General features: G+C 39.9%; 2 protein-coding genes across 5 annotated transcripts in view; both read left to right on the forward strand.

Moving 5' to 3' along the window:
* Window positions 1-8256: 8256 nt before the first annotated feature.
* Window positions 8257-20921, forward strand: LOC127423732 (WD repeat-containing protein 13-like). Its single transcript, XM_051668270.1, has 10 exons — window positions 8257-8324; window positions 9266-9345; window positions 10342-10573; window positions 11107-11216; window positions 11367-11497; window positions 12875-13182; window positions 13463-13643; window positions 19823-19964; window positions 20086-20204; window positions 20290-20921. Exons 2-10 carry the CDS (start codon window positions 9305-9307, stop codon window positions 20472-20474), a joined length of 1449 nt encoding a protein of 482 aa, XP_051524230.1. The 5' UTR covers window positions 8257-8324; window positions 9266-9304; the 3' UTR covers window positions 20475-20921.
* A 1120-nt stretch (window positions 20922-22041) lies between these two features.
* asb6 (ankyrin repeat and SOCS box containing 6) overlaps window positions 22042-22169 on the forward strand; it is a 6234-nt gene continuing 6106 nt past the window's right edge. The window contains exon 1 of one of the 4 annotated variants that reach the window (XM_051668273.1): window positions 22042-22074. In XM_051668273.1, the coding sequence (XP_051524233.1) occupies window positions 22042-22074 (33 nt within the window). The other 3 variants (XM_051668274.1, XM_051668276.1, XM_051668275.1) reach the window with 3 other exon arrangements.

Here is a 22169-nt window from a genome sequence, read left to right on the forward strand (position 1 = left end):
TCAGACATTAGTTCACATGGGGCCACTCTGCATAAATGGATTTGTTTTAAAATGCAAATGTAACGGTAGGTCAGAAAAGAAGAAGCAGAGAGGCTACTGTAGCTTTACTTCATGGACAAAATCTCTTCTAATTATAGAATAATGGAGCTATAAAATGAATTGCAGGAATTTGAATTGTTCGGGTTATTCTGGGTTCAATACAAGTTAAGGTCAGTTGACAGCATTTGTAGCATTATGTTGATTACCACAAAAATTTATTTTGACTTGTCCCTTCCTTGCTTTAAAACCCCCAAAAATCTGGGTTACAGTGAGGCACTTACAATGGAAGTGAATGGGTCATAACATGCCTTTTTATTTTAATTTGTTCCTTGAGGTTCACTTATAATATTAGGAAAGTTTTTTGCACAAAAGAAAAAAAGAAAAAGAAAAAAGCAGTCATGTGAACATGATCATTTCCCACCCTCATTCTGACCCTCTGTTAGAAACGCTCAGTTTTGGTGCTGCTTCTCCTTTAAGACTTGACAGTAAACACACACTGTTGTGATTGGCTCTCTGATCTTGACTGAACTGCTCTCTCCTTGTCATCTCACTGCTCACCACTACTGGGCGGGGCTATGGAAGTACTAAGGGAAATTAGGTATTAATGTGTTGTAGTGGAGGCGGTCAGATGGAAACGTCTACCACAGTGTAATATCACAATGTGGAGGAAGTAGAGAACGAGTCATTTTGGCAGCTTGGCTTCAGCAAATGCTCTTTTTGCAGTGAGGAGGAAGCTTTGAGTGCTCAAACTTACAGTATGTTTTTATAGAACAATGAACTCTTACATGTGAAAAGATCAAGGAAAATTTAACTCCTCATGTCATGACCCCTTCAAAATGCTTACTGTTTCAAGCCACAAGATGTAAAAAATATGCATGTTAATATGATTTTAGTGTAATAAAATTAAGTCATTTCCAATTTTACAACTTCATTGCCATGATGACCAACATTTTGTCAAGTTTCACTCTGAAATACTGTACATTACATTATGCAAGTAAAATGGGTTGGGAACATTGGTTCATGTGGAGTTTAATAGCAGCTATATAAAGGAAGAGTATAACAGAAACAAAGAAATAAAAATTCCAAATTATGGCAGTGTATGAAATCATGTTCATTAGTAACTCAGTTTATTTATGTACAGCACAGTTAAGAACTATGACACGGGCGGAGTCAAATGTAAGCAGATGAGGGCGGGGTTACAGAGTCTCTTGAGTCTTAGAATTTTGGCCCAGCTTATAATGAGCAAATCAGCAGCCTTATTTAAACATGCGACCCATGGAAGAAGGTACAGTAGGGGCCGACAGATTGCTATGAAGGTTTAGGCCATGCTCTGTCTTATGTTTGTCAGATGGAAGCTGTTTGTCGGCTGGGTGGGAGGAGCAACTGTCAGCCCTGCCTACCTCTGGGGCTCCCATGCTTGCGTCGACATGAGCCCAAGAGAGTCTCCAGGGCCAGCTTTACGAAAGCCTGGAAATTATTGCTTCTCTCCCTTCGGCTGTCCTGCAAGGGGAAGACACACAAATACCATGACTGGAAACAAACAGCAAGTGTAATAAAACCGAATTGTCCCCCAGTGTAAGAAAACAAATGTCATTTGCAATGAGACATTTAGAGTTTTTCTGCATCTCTCCCACACACAGAACATTGACACTATATAATAAATTTCTGTTGTAATCAATGATTAAAAATCATTAAAATAATGGTAGCACTTTATTATACAGTACTGTTCTACATTTATGTACTATATGATTACAACAACTACAGTTCAGTAGTTCGCAAGTTAATATAATCCTACAATGGGGATAGTTTAAACGTGTTTAGCTCAATGTCCTGGGCGAAGGGCTCGGGACTTGACCCGAACTCGAATACCCCCCCCCGCAAAAATCAGCAACAGCGAACCGTTAGCAACAGAGCCTTGTAGTATGAAGTGATATGTTTGGGAAGACATATCGAAGCCTCACGCTAGGGTCCGCTTGGGGGATAGGAAACTGGGATGTGCAGGATAGGTAGAAAATGGAGAGTGAAAATAAGCTAAAGCACTGAAGGGACAGTGGCGGTTATGGCCGCATAGAAATGAGTTCTTGCGGGAGCTGTTTTTGCGCTAGAGGGATCTGCTATGTCTGAACGCGGGGGCTACCCCCGTGGTCGGGCAGGTCCGCCCCGGGTGGAGGCGTGAGTCTATGCCACCCGGACCCGACCTCAAGCCCCCCCTCCAGACAAAATTGGTTCGACAGGATGGGCCTATGCGGCGAACAGGCGAACCCCATAGGAGAGGTGCTCGGTTGCCACTCAAACAAGCAAGCCCAACCTGCGATTGAACAGGGGCCCTCACTGCATTCAAACAGGGGAGTCCTCACAGCGCATCGAACGGGACAGCCCACGATACAAATAAACATGAGTTAGCTCACACTGCATTAGAACAGGAGAACCCTCACTGCGATTCAAACGGGAGAACCCTTGATGTGCATAAGCAGGCGGGCCCTCACAGCGATTTGAGATGGGAGTGCTCCCTGACTGATCAGAGGGCCCTCGCAGTATCCAAACGGTAGGGCCATCCTAGTGAACGAACAAGGATGAAGCAAGCGGCCCCTGGCCCCGACTATATACGATTTCATGATTAGCAGATAAGGGCTTGTTGTCCCTTTTTGATGTGGAGACGGTTGGTACGGATATAGCTGTGATATGCGTCGGATGACCAATGGCCCAGTAAACGGATTTGGTGCTCAGGCAGGCCTTTGTGGACTGTTGTGGTCACAGCACCGATGCGGAAGGAATGGCTTGAGTATAGGTTTGCCGAGATGCTGGATTTGAGCAGGACAGATTTGAGGTGTTTTTGGAACCTCGGGAAACTGCATGATTTTTGTCGTCGACGAAGAGCAGATCAAGAAGGGATTTGGTTTGGGACCTTCTGTAATGGAGACAGTGTGGTAGAGATCGGAAGGGCTGGATTTGAGTTGGCAGATTGAAGATGAAAATGTAATGTCCTCTTTTGTTGATCTGATTTGCGTAAATGACTTACTCTGCTGCGTATCCTGTATCATACTGATGTAAGGTCCACATGCAAATTCGAATGGGTAAGCACAGCCTGCATTCAAATGGGGATCCTCCCACATTCGAGCGGATGAGCCCTCACTGCAATTCGAATGGGAGAGCCCATGGCCTGGACGTGGTGACTCTCACTGCATTTGAACGGGAGAGCCCTTACTGCGATTCAAATGGGAGATCCTGTGCTGCGATCGAATTTGGCTCGGGTCTGTTTGGACAGAAGCTGTATAGCCGTAGTGAGCTGTAGCATGTACAGAGCAGATGCTGCTGCGGCAGCCAGCTTGCGCTAAAATGTCTGCACTGATTTGGAAAGATGTTTGTAATTAGAGCAGTGGTTGTTTGAAAGGAAGTTTGCTTGTTGTGTGATTGCCCCTGTGTTCCAAATGGAATAAATCACACTCCGATTGGCACTTTGAAGGGAGAACAATCATGATAGTCATGTTGGAAGATAACTTCAAACTGAATTTCTGATAATAAAGGCTTACAAGTGAGTTCCAAATTTTTGAGCCCCCTACTTCTTAGCCCTCCAAATATCTCACAGTTGATGGTAAAGTCTTCAAAGGGAATAGGGCATGGAATTATCACTCAATGTAACACACCCTAAATGAGCTAAATGTGTGAGGTAATCAGGCTGACAGGAATCACGTGTGGGAGAATCTGTGTTCTGTCAAAGTCTGTTCCCCCTATGTTTCCCCTTAGGTTAGCGTTCCCCATAGCTGCGTTAAACATTAAACATAGGGGGAACAGACTTCAACACTAACCTTAAGGTGAAACATGGGGGAACAGACTTCGACAAAGGGGAAACATAGGGGGAGCAGACTTTGACAGCGCTGTTAAACATTAAACATAGGGGGACAGACATCGACAAAGGGGAAACTTAGGGGGAAAAGACTTCCACAAAGGGGAAACATAGGGGGAATAGACTTCAACAGCACCATTAAATATTAAACATAGGGGGAACAGACTTCGACAAAGTGGAAACAGGGGGGAAAGACATCGACAGCGCCATTAAACATTAAACATGGGGGAACAGACTTCGACACTAACCTTAAGGGGAAACATAGGGGGAACCGACTTCAACAAAGGGGAAACAGGGGGAAAAGACATCGACAGCTCTGTTAAACATTAAACATAGGGGGAACAGACTTCGACACTAACCTTAAGGGGAAACATAGGGGGAACCGACTTCAACAAAGGGGAAACATAGGGGAACAGACTTCGACAAAGGGGAAACATAGGGGGAATAGACTTCGACAGCACCATTAAACATTAAACATAGGGGGAACAGACTTCGACAAAGGGGAAACATAGGGGGAACAGACTTCGACAAAGGGGACACATAGGGGGAATAGACTTCGACAGCACCATTAAACATTAAACATTGGGGGAACAGACTTCGACATTAACCTTAAGGGGAAACATAGGGGGAACCGACTTCAACAAAGGGGAAACGGGGGAACAGACTTCGACAGCGCTGTTAAACATTAAACATAGGGGGAACAGACTTCGACACTAACCTTAAGGGGAAACATAGGGGGAACCGACTTCAACAAAGGGAAAACATGGGGGAACAGACTTCGACAAAGGGGAAACATAGGGGGAATAGACTTCGACAGCACCATTAAACATTAAACATTGGGGGAACAGACTTCGACATTAACCTTAAGGGGAAACATAGGGGGAACCGACTTCAACAAAGGGGAAACATAGGGGGAACAGACTTCGACAAAGTGGAAACAGGGGGAAAAGACATCGACAGCGCCGTTAAACATTAAACATAGGGGGAACAGACTTCGACACTAACCTTAAGGGGAAACATAGGGGGAACCGACTTCAACAAAGGGGAAACATAGGGGGAATAGACTTCGACAAAGGGGACACATAGGGGGAATAGACTTCGACAGCACCATTAAACATTAAACATTGGGGGAACAGACTTCGACACTAACCTTAAGGGGAAACATAGGGGGAACCGACTTCAACAAAGGGGAAACATAGGGGGAACAGACTTCGAAAAGGGGAAACATATGGGGAACAGACTTCGACAAAGGGGACACATAGGGGGAATAGACTTCGACAGCACCATTAAACATTAAACATTGGGGGAACAGACTTCGACACTAACCTTAAGGGGAAACATAGGGGGAACCGACTTCAACAAAGGGGAAACATAGGGGGAACAGACTTCGAAAAGGGGAAACATAGGGGGAACAGACTTTGACAGTGCTGTTAAACATTAAACATAGGGGGACAGACATCGACAAAGGGGAAACATAGGGGGAATAGACTTCGACAGCACCATTAAACATTAAACATAGGGGGAACAGACTTCGACAGCACCATTAAACATTAAACATAGGGGGAACAGACTTCGACAAAGGGGAAACAGGGGGAACAGACTTCGACAGCGCCGTTAAACATTAAACATAGGGAGAACAGACTTCGACACTAACCTTAAGGGGATACATATGGGGAACTGACTTCGACAAAGGGGAAACTTAGGGGAAACAGACTTCGAAAAGGGGAAAAATAGGGGGAACAGACTTTGACAGAACACCAAATTGAAATGCTGGAGTGCTTTGGAATAATGTTTGAATTAAACTGTTAATCTTTTGATTTCCTCACGCTAAATTAAAGTTGTAATAGAGCTCAAGTGGCATGAAGCTGGAGCAGCACCCATTTTCGGAGGCAGCCTCACACTATAGGGACCGCTCCGGGTGGAAAAATAGGATGAGAGGACATGCGCACAGACATAGGGGGCTGAACCCAGGTTTACAGCGAAGCAGTGGCCTGTGCAGAGGCAGCCTCAACGCCAGGTCTGCTTCGATGAGGAAAGATGAGAATAAAACAAAGACAGTGCAAAAACAACGGTTAGATTGGCAGCCAGTATTCCCACGAAATACGAATAGTGGCTGCTGCGGCAGCTTGGTGAATAACATAACGATCGCAATGGAAGAGCTTATCTGATGAGGGCAAATGCTTTGCACAGAGTAGTATGTCATTCAAAACTGTCGCACAGATATGTCGTGGGTAAGTGGGCGGAGCCAAATGCAGGAAGAAAACCATAGTTTTAATACAATTAACCTTGGTGTTACTACAGTAATATGGTGGTAATATAGTAACCATGGTTGATTATGTGGTTATTAATTTTACTACAAAATACCATGGTGAAACTATGGTTACTGTAGTAAAACCAAGGTTATTTGTTCTAGGAGAAGGTTAAGGTTAGGTTTAGGGGTAGGGGTTGTAGTAGGGTGTTTGTGGGACTCTAAATAAACACAATAAACATGCTGCAGTGATGCCACTATACTGTAGGTTAGTATTTATATATGGGTGCAAATAGTATCTGCCACTATTTGCGCTGGGGTGTAAATAGCATATACCATTATTTGCATCAGGGTGCAAAGAGCATCTGTCTTTTGTTTATTGCACGAAACAAAATAAGGGTTTTGTTTGTCAGTCAAACATTTACCGGTACTTTTATTACCCATTAAATACAAATGCAAATCTGCAAAATGTTATGCATATTGTCGTATATCATGTGTAGCTCTTACTTCAACATTTCAAAATAATAAATTCTGGTATTTTGAAACTGCTTTCTTGTCTACATATTTCTGCCGTACTGTTTTCAGTATTTACCTCCTTGCTTTTTGGTGTCATCTCCTTTCTGATCACCTTTCTTCGGCTGCTCCTTAGGACTCTGAGGTTGCTGAAGGGAGAAAAAAATTCAAAGTCAAGTTCAAACGAAAGCACTTAAAGTGCCTAACACATCTCAGTTATACTGACAGCATGCAGCTCTTGTCTCGCACATCTTAAAAACTAAACCGGTTATGAGTAGGACGTTCAAATATGTAAAATGATCTAGCCTTCCATGTGATGATGTGGGTTGTTACCTTGGTGGTGGATTTCTTGTCAGTCTTGTTACCTGTCAAAAGTTAAAACATTTAGATGATTCATTTTTACATTGCTGGTTTAGTTTACTATGCTTTTTGCTTGTACTATAGGTCTGCTCTCGCTGTAATTTTTTTTTTTTTTTAAAGTGAACTAAAAAAATTTCTTCATGTGGTAACATGAAAATAATTTCAAGACAAAGCTATTACTTATTATGAGCGAATCAACCTAAGGTTACTTCAACAAAAGTAATTTTTAAAGGTCAGATCAGATAGAAATTGTTCCTAAAGATAACAACTGCACATTTTCACTTTTTACAGAAATTTATTGCACAGATTTTACAAGTCAGAATAAAATTACAAAACAGAATTATGGACAGTTTTTAATACATAATATGTATAAAAGCTGTTGAACCTTTGCTATAATATCTACCTTTTGTTCCAGGCATGTTGGCTGCGCTCCAAGGTTCTCGTGTTCTTTTAGAATAAGCAGTGCTGAGGCGCGGGTGCGGCCCTCATTTATGGCTCCGGCCACTGAATGGCTCCATATACGGGGCCCCTTCGGGAAAGAGCGGCAGGAACAAGCAAAGAGCCCCGTCAGCTGTGCCTCTGCACTGTCCTGCACCGGGCCTCTGCTGAGCTCAGGTGAAATCCTGGTTGCATATTTATCTCTTGTACAGTTAATCCTTTTATTTTGCTGAACACCGATTGATGGTTCACTCCCATACCCTTTCCCTCAATAGAGATCAATTTTCTTCAGACTAATTGTGAATTTTTCTTCATTCAGATTTGAAATGTAGTTTGCAAATCATTGGTCACAATGAGATAAAGGGACAGAATATGAAGTACTGTATTTTTACTAATAAGAACAATGGTTTTGTTGAACAGTTACCTGTTTTTTATGATTTTAATTTAGATTGAAACAATTAATAATGAAAACTGTGAGTAGTATTCGGCTGGTCAAGTGATCATAATATGGCAGCCCTTATGAGTGGACCCTCTCCATGTAGATTTAAACAGCTGTTATAAAGTTACTGATATGACTGGAGTCCTCATCTCAAGTGAGTGCTCATGGTTTTACACATATGAGTGCACCTTTCTTGCTACTTTTTTATTGCACATAATGTAATGTGATATAAAAATGCAGTGTAAACATACGCTCTCATTTCTCGTTGCCAAGTGACACAGCTTGGCCTGTCCAGTATTAGTAACATACAAATCATATGATAGTCCTCATTACACGCGCTGCAGTGACGTCGACGATATGCAGATCAGCTGCTGGCTGGGCGGGTCGGTCACGTGATGACGTCACTCCCTTCAGACAGAATGAACCGGTGAAAACCTCGCACGGTGAGTGGCCTTTAAATATAAAATGACACATTGACATTACGTTTTAGTAAGTTAAAGGTGTTACGAAATCGTGTCTGGTCAAATATTGTTGTCACATAGTAACTAACACTATTTCTTAGGGTTGTAATTTGGTGTCTGATGGAGGTTGTTGTTAGCTTCCATGCTAGCGGTGGCTAATGTGTCAAAACATTGAGTTTGAAATAAGATGTTTTTTATTTGTTATTCTTAAATATATATATACTTATGAATTATTTTATTTGAATGTGATGGCTACGTTACTGTAGATATGTTCTTGGATTTTAAAAGTGTTGGCGAAACAAAATTAGCATGCATTACCATGTAATTAATTACTATAATTAAATTAATTTTTCATTGAAAAAAGTAAAGTAAGGGATTACTCTTAATTTTTCAGTAATTTAATTACAGTTACTTCTGATGTAATTGTGTTAAATACTGTATAGTCTATAGAACAGTTCTATATACAACAAATGGGAAATTTAAAATCGAAATTTAACCTCTAATGTTAAAATATATGTTTTCTAATTTAACGCTGCCCTCTTAAATTCTTTGGCCAGTTCATGAATCATTTATTTGATTTTAAATGATTTATTTGAAAGAATTAAAAGAACAGTTTCATGGCTATCGTTGTATTGTTCATCTGGTCGAGGTTGATCAGAGTTTAAGAAATTAATTAGTAATAAGTAATGCAATTACTTTTCAGACAGTACAGTAATTTAATTACATTGTAGAAGATGTAATTAGTAGTAATTAATTACTTTTTTAGAGTAACTTACCCAACACTGCATGACACCAAACTAGATGCATTGGATTGGATTAAGTTTTTTTAATTAAATGTATAGGGTATCAGTTTATATATATATATATATACGTTTTTACATTTTCAGTTGTATTTTTATAATAGTGTTTTGTGTGTCCTGCAGCTCTTGTGTTTCCTGCATCTCTCTGTGTTTGTGGTTCTCATGGCTGCTGTTTGGCAGCAGGTGCTGGCAGTGGACGCAAGGTATGTAGAAAATCATTGTCATCATTGCAATCAGGCAATATCTGATATTTTCAGGATAGGAAACATATTTTTTTCCATCAGGTAAATAGCCAGTTTTACTATACATTTTTATAATTTTTCCAATTTAAATAAAAAAAAAAAATAACCTTTTCCCCCTGTTTCCCCTTTGTTGAAGTCGGTTCCCCCTATGTTTCCCCTTAAGGTTAATGTCGAAGTCTGTTCCCCCAATGTTTAATGTTTAATGGTGCTGTCGAAGTCTATTCCCCCAAAGCCTCTTTGGGTTTTATGTGTGTCATACAATACAATACAATATAATACAACTTTATAAATCCAGAAGGGATAGGAGAAGAAAACAGAGGCGATATGATTTAACTGTATATCATAAATAAGAATGTATTAAGTATAACAATTTACTTAAGCAAAAATTAATTCAGTCAGTCAGCTGGTCATTCATTTGACCGGGGTCCTGATCTTTCTGATGGGGTTTATTTGGCAGTAATGACCAGCTGACTGTACATTATCCCAGTAATTACATTCCTCCTTACCAAACAAATAAATAAATGGCCATGAAAATATTGATATGAGAAATTGTTTTATTATGTGAGAAGAAAGAGACTGCGGAGTGATATGTATGAGACATGAAACTAGCACATCTATGTGGGAAATTGCTGGGATTGATGGTCAGTTAAGCAGTTTAGTAATATAGGATTGACTAATCGGAATAACATTTTCCAGAGAGTGGTGTAATGAAATGTAATATAACATTAAGTTGAAGTTGGAATATTTAATTACTTAGATGTATAACTATGGAAAAATAATGTATACAAATCTGAAAATTTTACAATTTAGTCTCTTGTTATGTGTTAATTGCTTGCCATAGCTAAGTGCGTCCCTCCTTGATTGCTCTGTTCGGAAGTCAAGATGTGTTTTGCCGATGTAGGGCTTCGCTATATTCACTGCTCTATTTTGTCTCTTTCTCTCTGCGTCTCTCTTTAGGTACAATGCTTACCGCACACCTACGTTCCCCCAGTTCCGCACGCAGTACATCCGCCGACGCAGCCAGCTGCTCCGTGAGAATGCCAAGTGTGGCTTTGAGCCGGGGCTGCGCAGGCAGTATCTGCGTCTGCGCAGTCAGTTGCTCGCCCTGCGTTACGGGCCTCTGTCAGAGCAGAGCAGCTTCAGAGCCAGCAGTGTGCGCAGTTCCCGCACCACACTGGATCGCATGGAGGTTAGGTGCACTCAGAAACAGGGCAAAGGGTTCGACAAATACGAATGAGAAGTTCTGGGCTGGAATAGGCCCAACAAAAACACACACACACAAAAAAAAAAAAAACCCAGACGGACAGTGAAATCTATAAAAAGAACATCTACGGATACACCGATCGGACACAACATTAAAACTGCCTAATATTGTGTAGGTCCCCCTTGTGCCGCCAGAACAGCGCCAGCCCGCATCTCAGAATAACATTGAGTGGGACCTACACAATATTAGGCAGGTGGTTTTAATGTTGTGGCTGATTGGTGTATATTTCTAGATATAAATAAAAACCAGATCCAGGTCACTGTGTTGTGTGTGAGCTGCAGTGCATGTAGATTGTGAGCTCTTTGTGCATGATAAGCTTAATGTCGGTGTTGCAGTGCTGAAACTCTAAAATCACCCATCTAGACCCTTTTAAGTTCTCTACCTCTTCCATTGCTCCCTACTCTCCTCTCTACACACCTTTGGTCTTTTTTTATCTTTTTTCTCCATCTTTCCATCAGGACTTTGAGGAGGATCCCAGGGCTCAGGGCGCCAGAGGTCACCGAAGGTCTGTAAGCCGAGGTTCTTACCAGCTGCAAGCCCAGATGAACAGGGCAGTGTATGATGAGAGGTAAACCCTACCCAAACTCTTTGTTTTTTAACATTTAACATCTAATAATGGTGTAAAACTTTAAATACGGTGTCAAACCACAAAGACCTTGCAGCTATCCATAAAGTGCTTATTCTAACTACTGGGTCTCTTTGATATCTTTTGTGCCAGGCCTCCTGGTAGCCTGGTGCCCACCTCGGTGGCAGAAGCCAGCCGCGCCATGGCAGGGGACACCACCCTCAGTGAGAACTACGCTTTTGCCGGCATGCACCACATCTTCGACCAACATGTCGACTCGGCTGGTGAGGGAGTTGTAATGACACGACTCGGGTTGTCACGATACCAATATTAGTGGTACTACAGCAAAAACAAATATTACATTAAGGACACACATTTATTTACAAAGTTATGTATTAAAATATTAACAAATTAAAACAATGGCATGTAGAATTCAAGTACCCTCCAATTAAGTAAAGATTGCTTTCAATAAGCTCTAAAGTATTTATTTAAAGGAAAACTGTAGTTCATCTGGAAATGAAAATTCTCTCATTTTTTCACCCTTATGCCATCCAAAGATTTTTAAGAATATCTCCGCTCTGTAGGTCCATACGATGCAAGTAAATGGTGACAAAAACTTTGAAGCTCCAAAAAGCACACAAAGGCAGCATAAAAGTAATCCATACGACTCCCGTGGTTTAATCCATCTCTTCTGAAGATAATGATTTTTTGGTTTTGGGTGAGAACATACTAAAATCTAACTTCTTTTTTACAGCAAGTCTTGACATCATCAGTTCGCTTGGCAGTCTTGGTTTCAAGCTCGGTTACACTTTCTAGTGCCATCTAGCACTCTGCGTTTGCGTCAAGCGCTAGGAAGTGTAATCGAGGATCATGATCATGTCTAGAGACTGCAATGACAAGATGTACAGTGAAAAGGAGTTATATTTTAGTCTGTTCTCATCCAAAACTGATCAGATTTCATCAGAAGACATGGATTAAACCACTGGAGTCATATATATTACTTTCATGCTGCCTTTATGTGCTTTTTGGAGCTTCAAAGTTTTGGTACCCATTTACTTGCATTGTGAGGACCTACAGAGTTGAGAAATTCTTCTAGAAATATTCTTCTTCATTTGTGTTCTGCAGAAGAAAGTCATACACATCTGGGATGGCTTGAGGGTGTGAAAATGAACTATTCCTTTAATTAAACAGTCAGTGATAAAGAACAAATAAATTATTTATGATCAGTGAGTGGTTTTCTTTCAAAATGAACAAAGATATACATTTAACCATTCATAAACACGCAGCCACATCATATGTGAGCGTTTCAAAGCAGCTAAATGTCAATCAGACAGCACTTGGATACTGAATTGAGTCGGTACTCTGTATACCGATACTGTAGAAAGACTAGTGTTAGTCATTTTATTTATTTATTTTTTGTGTATCAACTTGGTTCAAAGTACCAGTACTTTTGGTATCCCTAGACACAACTAAAAACTAAACATTGACAAATATCTAGGTTTGACGAAAATGATGTGAGCAGCAACTGAAACGGTGTCGGAGTAAGGTTTATCTACATATTCTTTCAGCAGTAACATTTGCAACAATATTTTTGTAGGTTTTTCCTGGGTCTAGACTGTTGTACCTTCTAATTTTAGCCCTTTACTATTTTATCTCCTCAGTTCCACGTTTGCAGTTCGCCAATGATGATAAGCACCTCCTTGCCTGCTGTTCATTGGATGGGACGTTGTCAGTCATGACACTGTCCCCTCATCCACCAACTGTAAAGGTGACATTGAAGGGCCACGCCGGGCCTGTGACTGACTTTGCCTGGTCACTCAGTAATGACATCATCGTGTCCACGTCAAAAGATGGCACTCTACGTATCTGGAACACAGAAGATGGGAGATGTATCCGTGAGGTGGTCGACCCAGAGGGCAGTGAGCTGCTGTGCTGCACTTTTCAGCCCATGAACAACAATCTGACTGTGGTGAGCCCACACTGCAGCCATTATTGTTTCATTCTAAATGACATTAGACAGGAAAGACCATTTCTTAAAAGCAACTATTCATGTCTGTTGTAAAAATTATCACATAATTCCAAGGTTATTTTTTTAAATTTAAATTGGAAAAATTATAAAAATGTATAGTAAAACTGGCTATTTACCTGATGGAAAAAATATGTTTCCTATCCTGAATCCTATCTATTGCTATTGACAATTTTGCTGTGTAGTACTTATAGCAAACGTTTCTTGTCTTGTCCGTTCACAGGTTGGCAACAGTAAACACCACCTGCAGGTGGTAAACATCTCCACTGGGAAGAAAGTGAAGGGAGGCTCCAGTAAACTCACCGGTCGAGTGCTGTCTCTCTCCTTTGATGCTCCAGGGAAAATCCTGTGGGCTGGTGATGACAGGGGCAGCATTTTCTCTTTCCTCTTTGACATGGCCACAGGTACAGTGATATTTTCTTATGTCTGATATACAGGCCCTGATGGAATCTTTCTTTTTATTTTTTATATCTTTTATCTTTTGAGTGTTGTATCATCTGACCGGGGGGTAGGCTGCGAGTGTTATATAGTCCGACTTGGAGGGGGGGGTTGAGTGTTGTATCGTCTGACCGGAGAGTGGGGGGGCACATGGGGGGGCCAGGCTTCTGTCAGGGGGGCCGCTGTCCCCTGGGCCCCCCCTCTAGAACCACAACTGTTTGGTGCAAGGGTTATTTACAAATAAGATTTTTAGAGGTGTTAAAAACTTGAAATCATTAAAAATCTAAAGAAAATCTATGAAAAACATTGATAGCATTTTCTACAAAAAAACAATATGTGTATTATACAACAGCTAGTTCCGGTCCTCCACTCTGATTGGATGAGAGATGTTCCATGAGTACTGATGTCTCACACCATCAGCACGCCAACGCTTCACTGTTTGTATCACTCCGCTTGTGTTCGTGCCATTCTAAACTAAAGTGTTAGAGCAGTGCAGAAGTGTTAAGACCTATATCTGTCTGTTTACATTTAATATTGTGACATTACATATTTTAGCCAGCAGGTGGTGGCAACAGACATTTTTTGTATGAAATATGAGCCAGTTGGTGACGTGAAGTGAGTCAATGTCACTCAGTGTTTATATTCAGCAGCATTCCATGAGCGCTCGTATTACTACTACACTGCTAAAGATAAGAAGTGGCTTTAAACTAACAACTTCAGCATTCAGACACAACAGATTGATTAATTACACAAACTCTAGGCGCTTATTTCTTACCGGAGTTTCCACATTGGAGAGGACATACTGTTCAAAATGGCGGAGAACATCGCGGTTTGTGTAGTGAATGACTGTTGCGCAACAGCTACTGCGAAATAGGGAGGAATACCCCTGCTTGGATGGCTATTTTTTCACTGAGAAAATTGGATGAATTTCACTAAAATGACATTATCTTCAAAAAGCTGACTAACAGACTACAGCATCATCAACAGGTGATGGCACACGCTCCATCTCTTTCTCTCTCTCTCTCTCTCTCTCTCTCACACACACTCACACACACACACACACACACACACACATACATGCATCCTTGTTTCTCCAATAACATGTTAAAAAAAGCCCAAGCCATGATACATGCAGTTCTAAAGTGATGCTTTTGAGAGGCTTGGACACATCATTTGTTTTGAACCAGCAACGGCAGATTCTGATCCGTGGCAAAAGTAGTTCCATGCACAAATGCGTTTTTTATGACCGTACTCAGTTTTTACTAATTTGTTTTTAATTTACTTGTTCATTGAACTGTTGTATATAAGCAATAGCACACTCGCAATCCTGCTATATGGCCCTAAATCAGCACTGCTGTGATTACCTACGGCACTCGGCCTGCGGCCGAATCACAACAGTGCTGATGTAGGGCCATAACGCACTCTTGCTGAGTGTGATATTGCTTAAATATAATATATATACAGATATATATATATATATATATATATATATATATATATATATATATATATATATATATATATAATAATTATTATTATTATTATTATTATTCAGACCCCTTTATTTTTTTTCACAGTTTGTGATGTTGCAGCCTTATGTTAAAATGCTTTAAATTATTTATTTTTTTTCACATCAATCTACACTCTATACCCTATATTGACAGTTTTTTTTCTTTTTAATAAATTTATCAAAAATCTGGGTTTTGCTTTGTCATTATGGGGTATGGAGTGTAGATTGATGTGAAAAAAATAATTTAAAGCATTTTAGCATATGGTTGCAACATAACAAAATGTGAAAAAATGAAGGGGTCTAAATGCTTTATGAATGCACTGTATATATATATATATATATATATATATATATATATATATATATATATATATATATATATATATATATACTGTACTGTGCAAAAGTTTTAGACACTTGTGAAACATTTTGCATAGTGAGGATGTCTTCAAAAATAATGACATAAATAGTTTTTCTTGGACACAGTTTTTCTTGGTTGTTGGCAGATAGGATGTTCCAAGCTTCTTGGAGAATTTGCCACAGATCTTCTATCTGTTTAGGCTGTCTCAATTGCTTCTGTCTCTTCATGTAATCTCAGACTGACATAATGTTCAGTGGGGGGCTTTGTGGGGGCCATGACATCTGTTGCAGGGCTCCCTGTTCTTCTGTTCTAATCTTTTCTATTTGCAAAAGTAATGTTTGGGAGTCTAACATTTATATTTCCTATTGACACACTAAAGCTGAAGATGTAAATAACCATCTTAAGACAAATGCTTTTGTGAAACATCTTATGTGCCTTAAGACTTTTGCACAGTACTGTACAGTGCATCTGGAAAGTATTCACAGCGCTTCACTTTTTCCACATTTTGTTATGTTACAGCCTTATTCCAAAATGGATTAAATTCATTATTTTCCTCAAAATTCTACAAACAATACCCCATAATGACAACGTGAAAGAAGTTTGTTTGAAATCTTTGCAAATTTACTACAAATAAAAAATGAAAAAAATCACATGTATATAAGTATTCACGGCCTTTGCTCAGTACTTTGTTGAAGCACCTTTGGCACCAATTACAGCCTCAAATCTTTTGGAGTATGATGCTACAAGCTTGGCACACCTATTTTTGGGCAGTTTCTCCCATTCTTCTTCACAGGACCTCTCAAGCTCCATCAGGTTGGATGGGGAGCGTTGGTGCACAGCCATTTTCAGATCTCTCCAGAGATGTTCAATCGGGTTCAAGTCTGGGCTCTGGCTGGGCCACTCAAGGACATTCACAGAGTTGTCCCAGAGCCACTCCTTTGTTATCTTGGCTGTGTGCTTGGGGTCGTTGTCCTGTTGGAAGATGAACCTTCGCCCCAGTCTGAGGTCCAGAGCGCTCTGGAGCATTTTTTCATCAAGGATGTCTCTGTACATTGCTGCATTCATCTTTCCCTCGATCTTGACTAGTCTCCCAGTTCCTGCCGCTGAAAAACATCCCCACAGCATGATGCTGCCACCACCATGCTTCACTGTAGGGATGATATTGGCCAGGTGATGAGCGGTGCCTGGTTTCCTCCAGGCATGACGCTTGCCATTCAGGCCAAAGTGTTCAATCTTTGTTTCTCATGGTCTGAGAGTCCTTCAGGTGCCTTTTGGCAAATTCCAGGCGGGCTATCATGTGCCTTTTACTGAGGAGTGGCTTCCATCTGGCCACTCTACCATACAGGCCTGATTGGTGGAGTGCTGCAGAGATGGTTGTTCTTCTGGAAGTTTCTCCTCTCTCCACAGAGAAACGCTGGAGCTCTGTCAGAGTGACCATCAGGTTCTTGGTCACCTCCCTGATTAAGGCCCTTCTCCCCCGATTGCTCAGTTTGGCCAGGCGGCCAGCTCTAGGAAGAGTCCTGGTGGTTCCAAACTTCTTCCATTTATGGATGTTGGAGGCCACTGTGCTCATTGGGACCTTCAATGCTGCAGAAATCTTTCTGTACCCTTCCCCAGATCTGTGCCTCAATACAATCCTGTCTCAGAGGTCTACAGACAATTCCTTGGACTTCATGGCTTGGTTTGTGCTCTGACATGCACTGTTAACTGTGGGACCTTATATAGACAGGTGTGTGCCTTTCCAAATTATGTCCAGTCAACTGAATTTACCACAGGTGGACTCCAATCAAGTTGTAGGAACATCTCAAGGATGATCAGTGGAAACGGGATGCACCTGAGCTCAATTTTGAGTGTCATGGCAAAGGCTGTGAATACTTATGTACATGTGATTTTTTTCATTTTTTATTTGTAATAAATTTGCAAAGATTTCAAACAAACTTCTTTGACGTTGTCATTATGGGGTATTGTTTGTAGAATTTTGAGGAAAATAATGAATTTAGTCCATTTTGGAATAAGGCTGTAACATAACAAAATGTGGAAAAAGTGAAGCGCTGTGAATACTTTCCGGATGCACTGTATATATACACAGTTGAAATCAGAAGTTTACATACACCCTAGCCAAATACATTTAAACTCAATTTTTCACAATTCCTGTCATTTAATCGTAGAAAGCATTCCCTGTCTTAGGTCAGGATCATTACTTTATTTTAAGAATGTGAAATGTCAGAATAATTGTATAGAGAATGATATATTTCAGCTTTTATTTCTTTCATCACATTCCCAGTGGGTCAGAAGTTTACATACACTATGTCAGTATTTGGTAGCATTGCCTTTAAATTGTTTAACTTGGATCAAACGTTTTGGGTAGCCTTCCACAAGCTTCTCACAATAATTTGCTGGAATTTTGGCCCATTCCTCCAGACAGAACTGGTGTAACTGAGTCAGGTTTGTAGGCCTCCTTGCTCGCACATGCTTTTTCAGTTCTGCCCACAAATTTGAGATCAGTTTTTTTGAGAAATCAGACTGAGGTCAGGGCTTTGTGATGGCCACTCCAGTACCTTATCTTTGTTGTCCTTAAGCCATTTTGCCACAACTTTGGAGGTATGCTTGGGGTCATTGTCCATTTGGAAGACCCATTTGCGACCGAGCTTTAACTTCCTGGCTGATGTCTTGAGATGTTGCTTCAATATATCTACATAATTTTCCTTCCTCATGATGCCATTTATTTTGTGAAGTGCACCAGTCCCTCCAGCAGCAAAGCACCCCCACAACATGATGCTGCCACCTTCATGCTTCACGGTTGGAATGGTGTTCATCGGCTTGCAAGCCTCACCCTTTTTCCTTCAAACATAACAATGGTCATTATGGCCAAAAAGTTCAATTTTTGTTTCGTCAGACCAGAGGAAATTTCTCCAAAAAACTAAGATCTTTGTCCCCATGTGCACTTGCAAACTGTAGTCTGGCTTTTTTATGGTGGTTTTGGAGCAGTGGCTTCTTCCTTGCTGAGCAGTCTTTCAGGCTATGTCCATATAGGACTCGTTTAACTGTGGATATAGATACTTGTCTACCTGTTTCCTCCAGCATCTTTACAAGGTCCTTTGTTGATGTTCTGGGATTGATTTGCACTTTTCGCACCAAACTACGTTCATCTCTAGGAGACAGAATGTGTCTCCTTCCTGAGTGGTATGATGGCTGCGTGGTCCCATGGTGTTTATACTTGCGTACTATTGTTTGTACAGATGAACGTGGTATCTTCAGGCATTTGGAAATTGCTCCCAAGGATGAACCAGACTTGTGGAGGTCCATAATTCTTTTTCTGAGCTCTTGGCTGATTTCTTTTGATTTTCACATGATGTCAAGCAAAGAGGCACTGAGTTTGAAGGTAGGCCTTAAAATACATCCACAGGTACACCTTCAATTCAGTACACCTCCTATCAGAAGCTAATTTGCTAAAGGCTTGACATCATTTTCTGGAATTTTCCAAGCTGCTTAAATGCACAGTTAACTTCGTGTATGTAAACTTCTGACCCACTGGAATTGTGATATAGTCAATTAAATGTGAAACAATCTGTCTGTAAACAATTGTTGGAAAAATTACTCGTGTCATGCACAAAGTAGATGTCCTAAACACCTTGCCAAAACTATAGTTTATTAAATCTGTGGAGTGGTTATAAAATGTCAAGAATGTTAAGACATATTCTCAGCATTACTCCATATGAACTGAACAAAATATGGCTTTTCATAAAAATGTCAATATATCTGATGTGTTTTTTTTTAAACTTCACACACAGTTTTGAGGGTCTAAAGGGTCTTTTTTTTTCTTTCTTTTTTTGGTCACATGACAACAAATTGGCAAGCTACATGTTGGTTACACAAAATGACTTTGATTTGGTGGACAAGGTTTTTAAATATTAAAATTTTTTTTATTTTTTTTTATTTATTTTTTTTTAATTTTATAATTAATAACAAAAGACTATTCTGCACTACTCATGGCAACATTTTCAGCTTTTAATGTGATTTTGTTTTTTAACTGTCCCCATAGAAAATATTAAAATGATTTAATAAATCCAGACAAAAAAATAAAAATAATGAGCTCCACATCATTGCAGCATTAATTTATGAGACCCAGTTTTCCCAAATCTCCTAGAATTTAAAGCATCTCTTCCAGAAGCTATTGCATTGTCTGATATAGTTAGACTCTGTGCTGTTTTGCTGAAAGGAATAGGTTACGATTGATGTATTGATTTTTATTAGTTGAGGCTTTTATTCTATAGGAAAACTGACCAAAGCTAAGAGACTGGTAGTGAACGAGGGCAGTTCTATCTCCGGTATTTCAGCACGCTCATGGATCAGTCGAGAGGCACGGGATCCCTCTCTGCTCATCAATGCCTGTGTGAACAAACTACTGCTGTACAGGTCAGAATGCACTTTCAGTAATCAAGATTCTATATGTATTTACAAGATGAGAGTGAAGAGAGTGTCCCTTTCACTTGATGTTGATAATTATTATTGATAAATGTGGAACTGGTATTAACAGGGTGGTGGATAATGAAGGGACTCTGCAGCTTAAGAGAAGTTTCCCTATCCAGCATGGATCCCAACCACTACACAGCATCTTCTGTCCTCTCATGTCCTTCAGACAGGGAGCCTGTGTTGGTAAGACCAATCATACTGTTCAAACATTTGAAGGAGCAGTTTTCTTTTTGTTCTGTTACCATCTATTTGTTCTTCCTTTATGTAGTCACTGGCAGTGAGGATGCATGCGTCTACTTTTTCGATGTTGAGCGCAACACTAAGCCCATTGTTAACAAGCTGCAGGGTCACAGTGGGCCTGTGCTGGACGTTAGCTTCAACTGCGACGAAAGCCTGCTGGCCTCCTCCGATGCCTCTGGAATGGTGATCATCTGGAGACGTGAGCAGAAGTAACCTTGACAACAGCATCTTCCTTGCCGGCCGGCTCAAATCATGTGCAATGCAACTCCTGAACCCTACTGTAAATGTAAAAAAGATGACTGTTGTAATGTTGTGAGTCTGAGCTGACACGTGTAGACCATAAAAGAAACACGTGTTGTGTTGTCTTTGTTTTAGAACTGACATTCCTTTGTTGTTGGTTTGGGATGTGATGCTTGTATATGACTTTATCAGTGCTTTGCAGTCATGATGTTTAACTTAAAGGATAAGAGGAGAGGTTAATATAATACTTTGTTCACTTTGTGCATTTTGTGTCTTTGTAAGTAAGTGTGTGAGAATGAGAGCACTTGAGGCAATGAAGAATGTGTCACTGATGTTGTGTTGGCAGCTTGCACAATAACACCCCTGTATTTATGCCTTGGTAAAATTCAATAAATTGAATCACACTAGCTTAATTAAGCTACATTTGGTTTCTATATGCTTTCCTTGGAGTAATTAAAGAGTTCTTGTGTTTTATGAAGACATCTCACATCGAAGGTGCTTTTTGAGATAGGAAAGTTAGTGACTTGCAAGAAGTTTAGTTAAAAATCCTGTCCTAACACATCTGCCTGTAATTTCCATTAAAATTTTATGAACCTTAAAGGAATAGTTCACCCCAAAATGAAAGTTCTCTCATCATTTATAAATGACTTGCCTTCATGCCATCCTAGATGTGTATGACTTTTTTCTGCTGAACACAAAGAAAGATTTTTAGAATATTTCAGCCCTGTAGGTCCATACAATGCAAGTGAATGGGTACCAATATTTTCAAGCTCCAAAAATATGTAAAGACATCATAAAAGTAATCCAAACGACCCCAGTTGTTAAATCCATATCTTCAGAAGCGATATGATAAGTGTGGGGGAGAAACAGATCAATATTTAAGTCCTTTTTTACTATCAATCTCCACTTTCACTTTCACAATCTTCTTTTGTTTTTGGCAATTTGCATTCTTCATGCATATTGCCACCTACTGGGTAGGAAGGAGAATTAACCGTAAAAAAGGCTTACAAATGTATTTGTTTCTCATCCAGACCTATTATATCGCTTCTGAAGATATATATATATATATGTATATAGATAGATAGATAGATAGATATACACATACACAAAATGAAGATATATATAGTACCACTGGAGTCTTATGGATTAATTTTATGCTGCATTTATGTGCTTTTTGGACCTTCAAAATATTGGTACCCATTCACTTGCATTGTATACATCTACAGAGCTGAAATATTCTTCAAAAAATCTACCTTTGTGTTCAGCAGAAGAAAGTCATTCACATCTGAAATGGCATGAAGGTGAATAAATGATGAATTTTCATTTTCAAGTGTGTTTTATTAGAATTTGAGCTAAACCGGCAAAATGTATATTTTCCTAGATAAAATATATATATATATAGGAACAAGATTTGGACGTGCAAAGATATTTATTTAAAAAAAAAAAAAAACAAACAAAAAAAAAACATGAATTTATTTTTGATGTGGGAAGGCTTTTATTTTGAAAATAATACTGCTGTTTTCACTCTCCTTGTTGTGACATGTGGGAGGAACTACTTCCGGTTCTACAGTGGGTAAGCGAACAGAAAAACAAAACCGTAAGAATAAAATGCATATGTTTACAGCTGTGAAATAAGAGCCGATAGAAAGAACGATATATTAGAAATTG

Source organism: Myxocyprinus asiaticus, chromosome 33 (genome assembly GCF_019703515.2).
Source record: "Myxocyprinus asiaticus isolate MX2 ecotype Aquarium Trade chromosome 33, UBuf_Myxa_2, whole genome shotgun sequence".
Lineage (NCBI taxonomy): Eukaryota > Metazoa > Chordata > Actinopteri > Cypriniformes > Catostomidae > Myxocyprinus > Myxocyprinus asiaticus.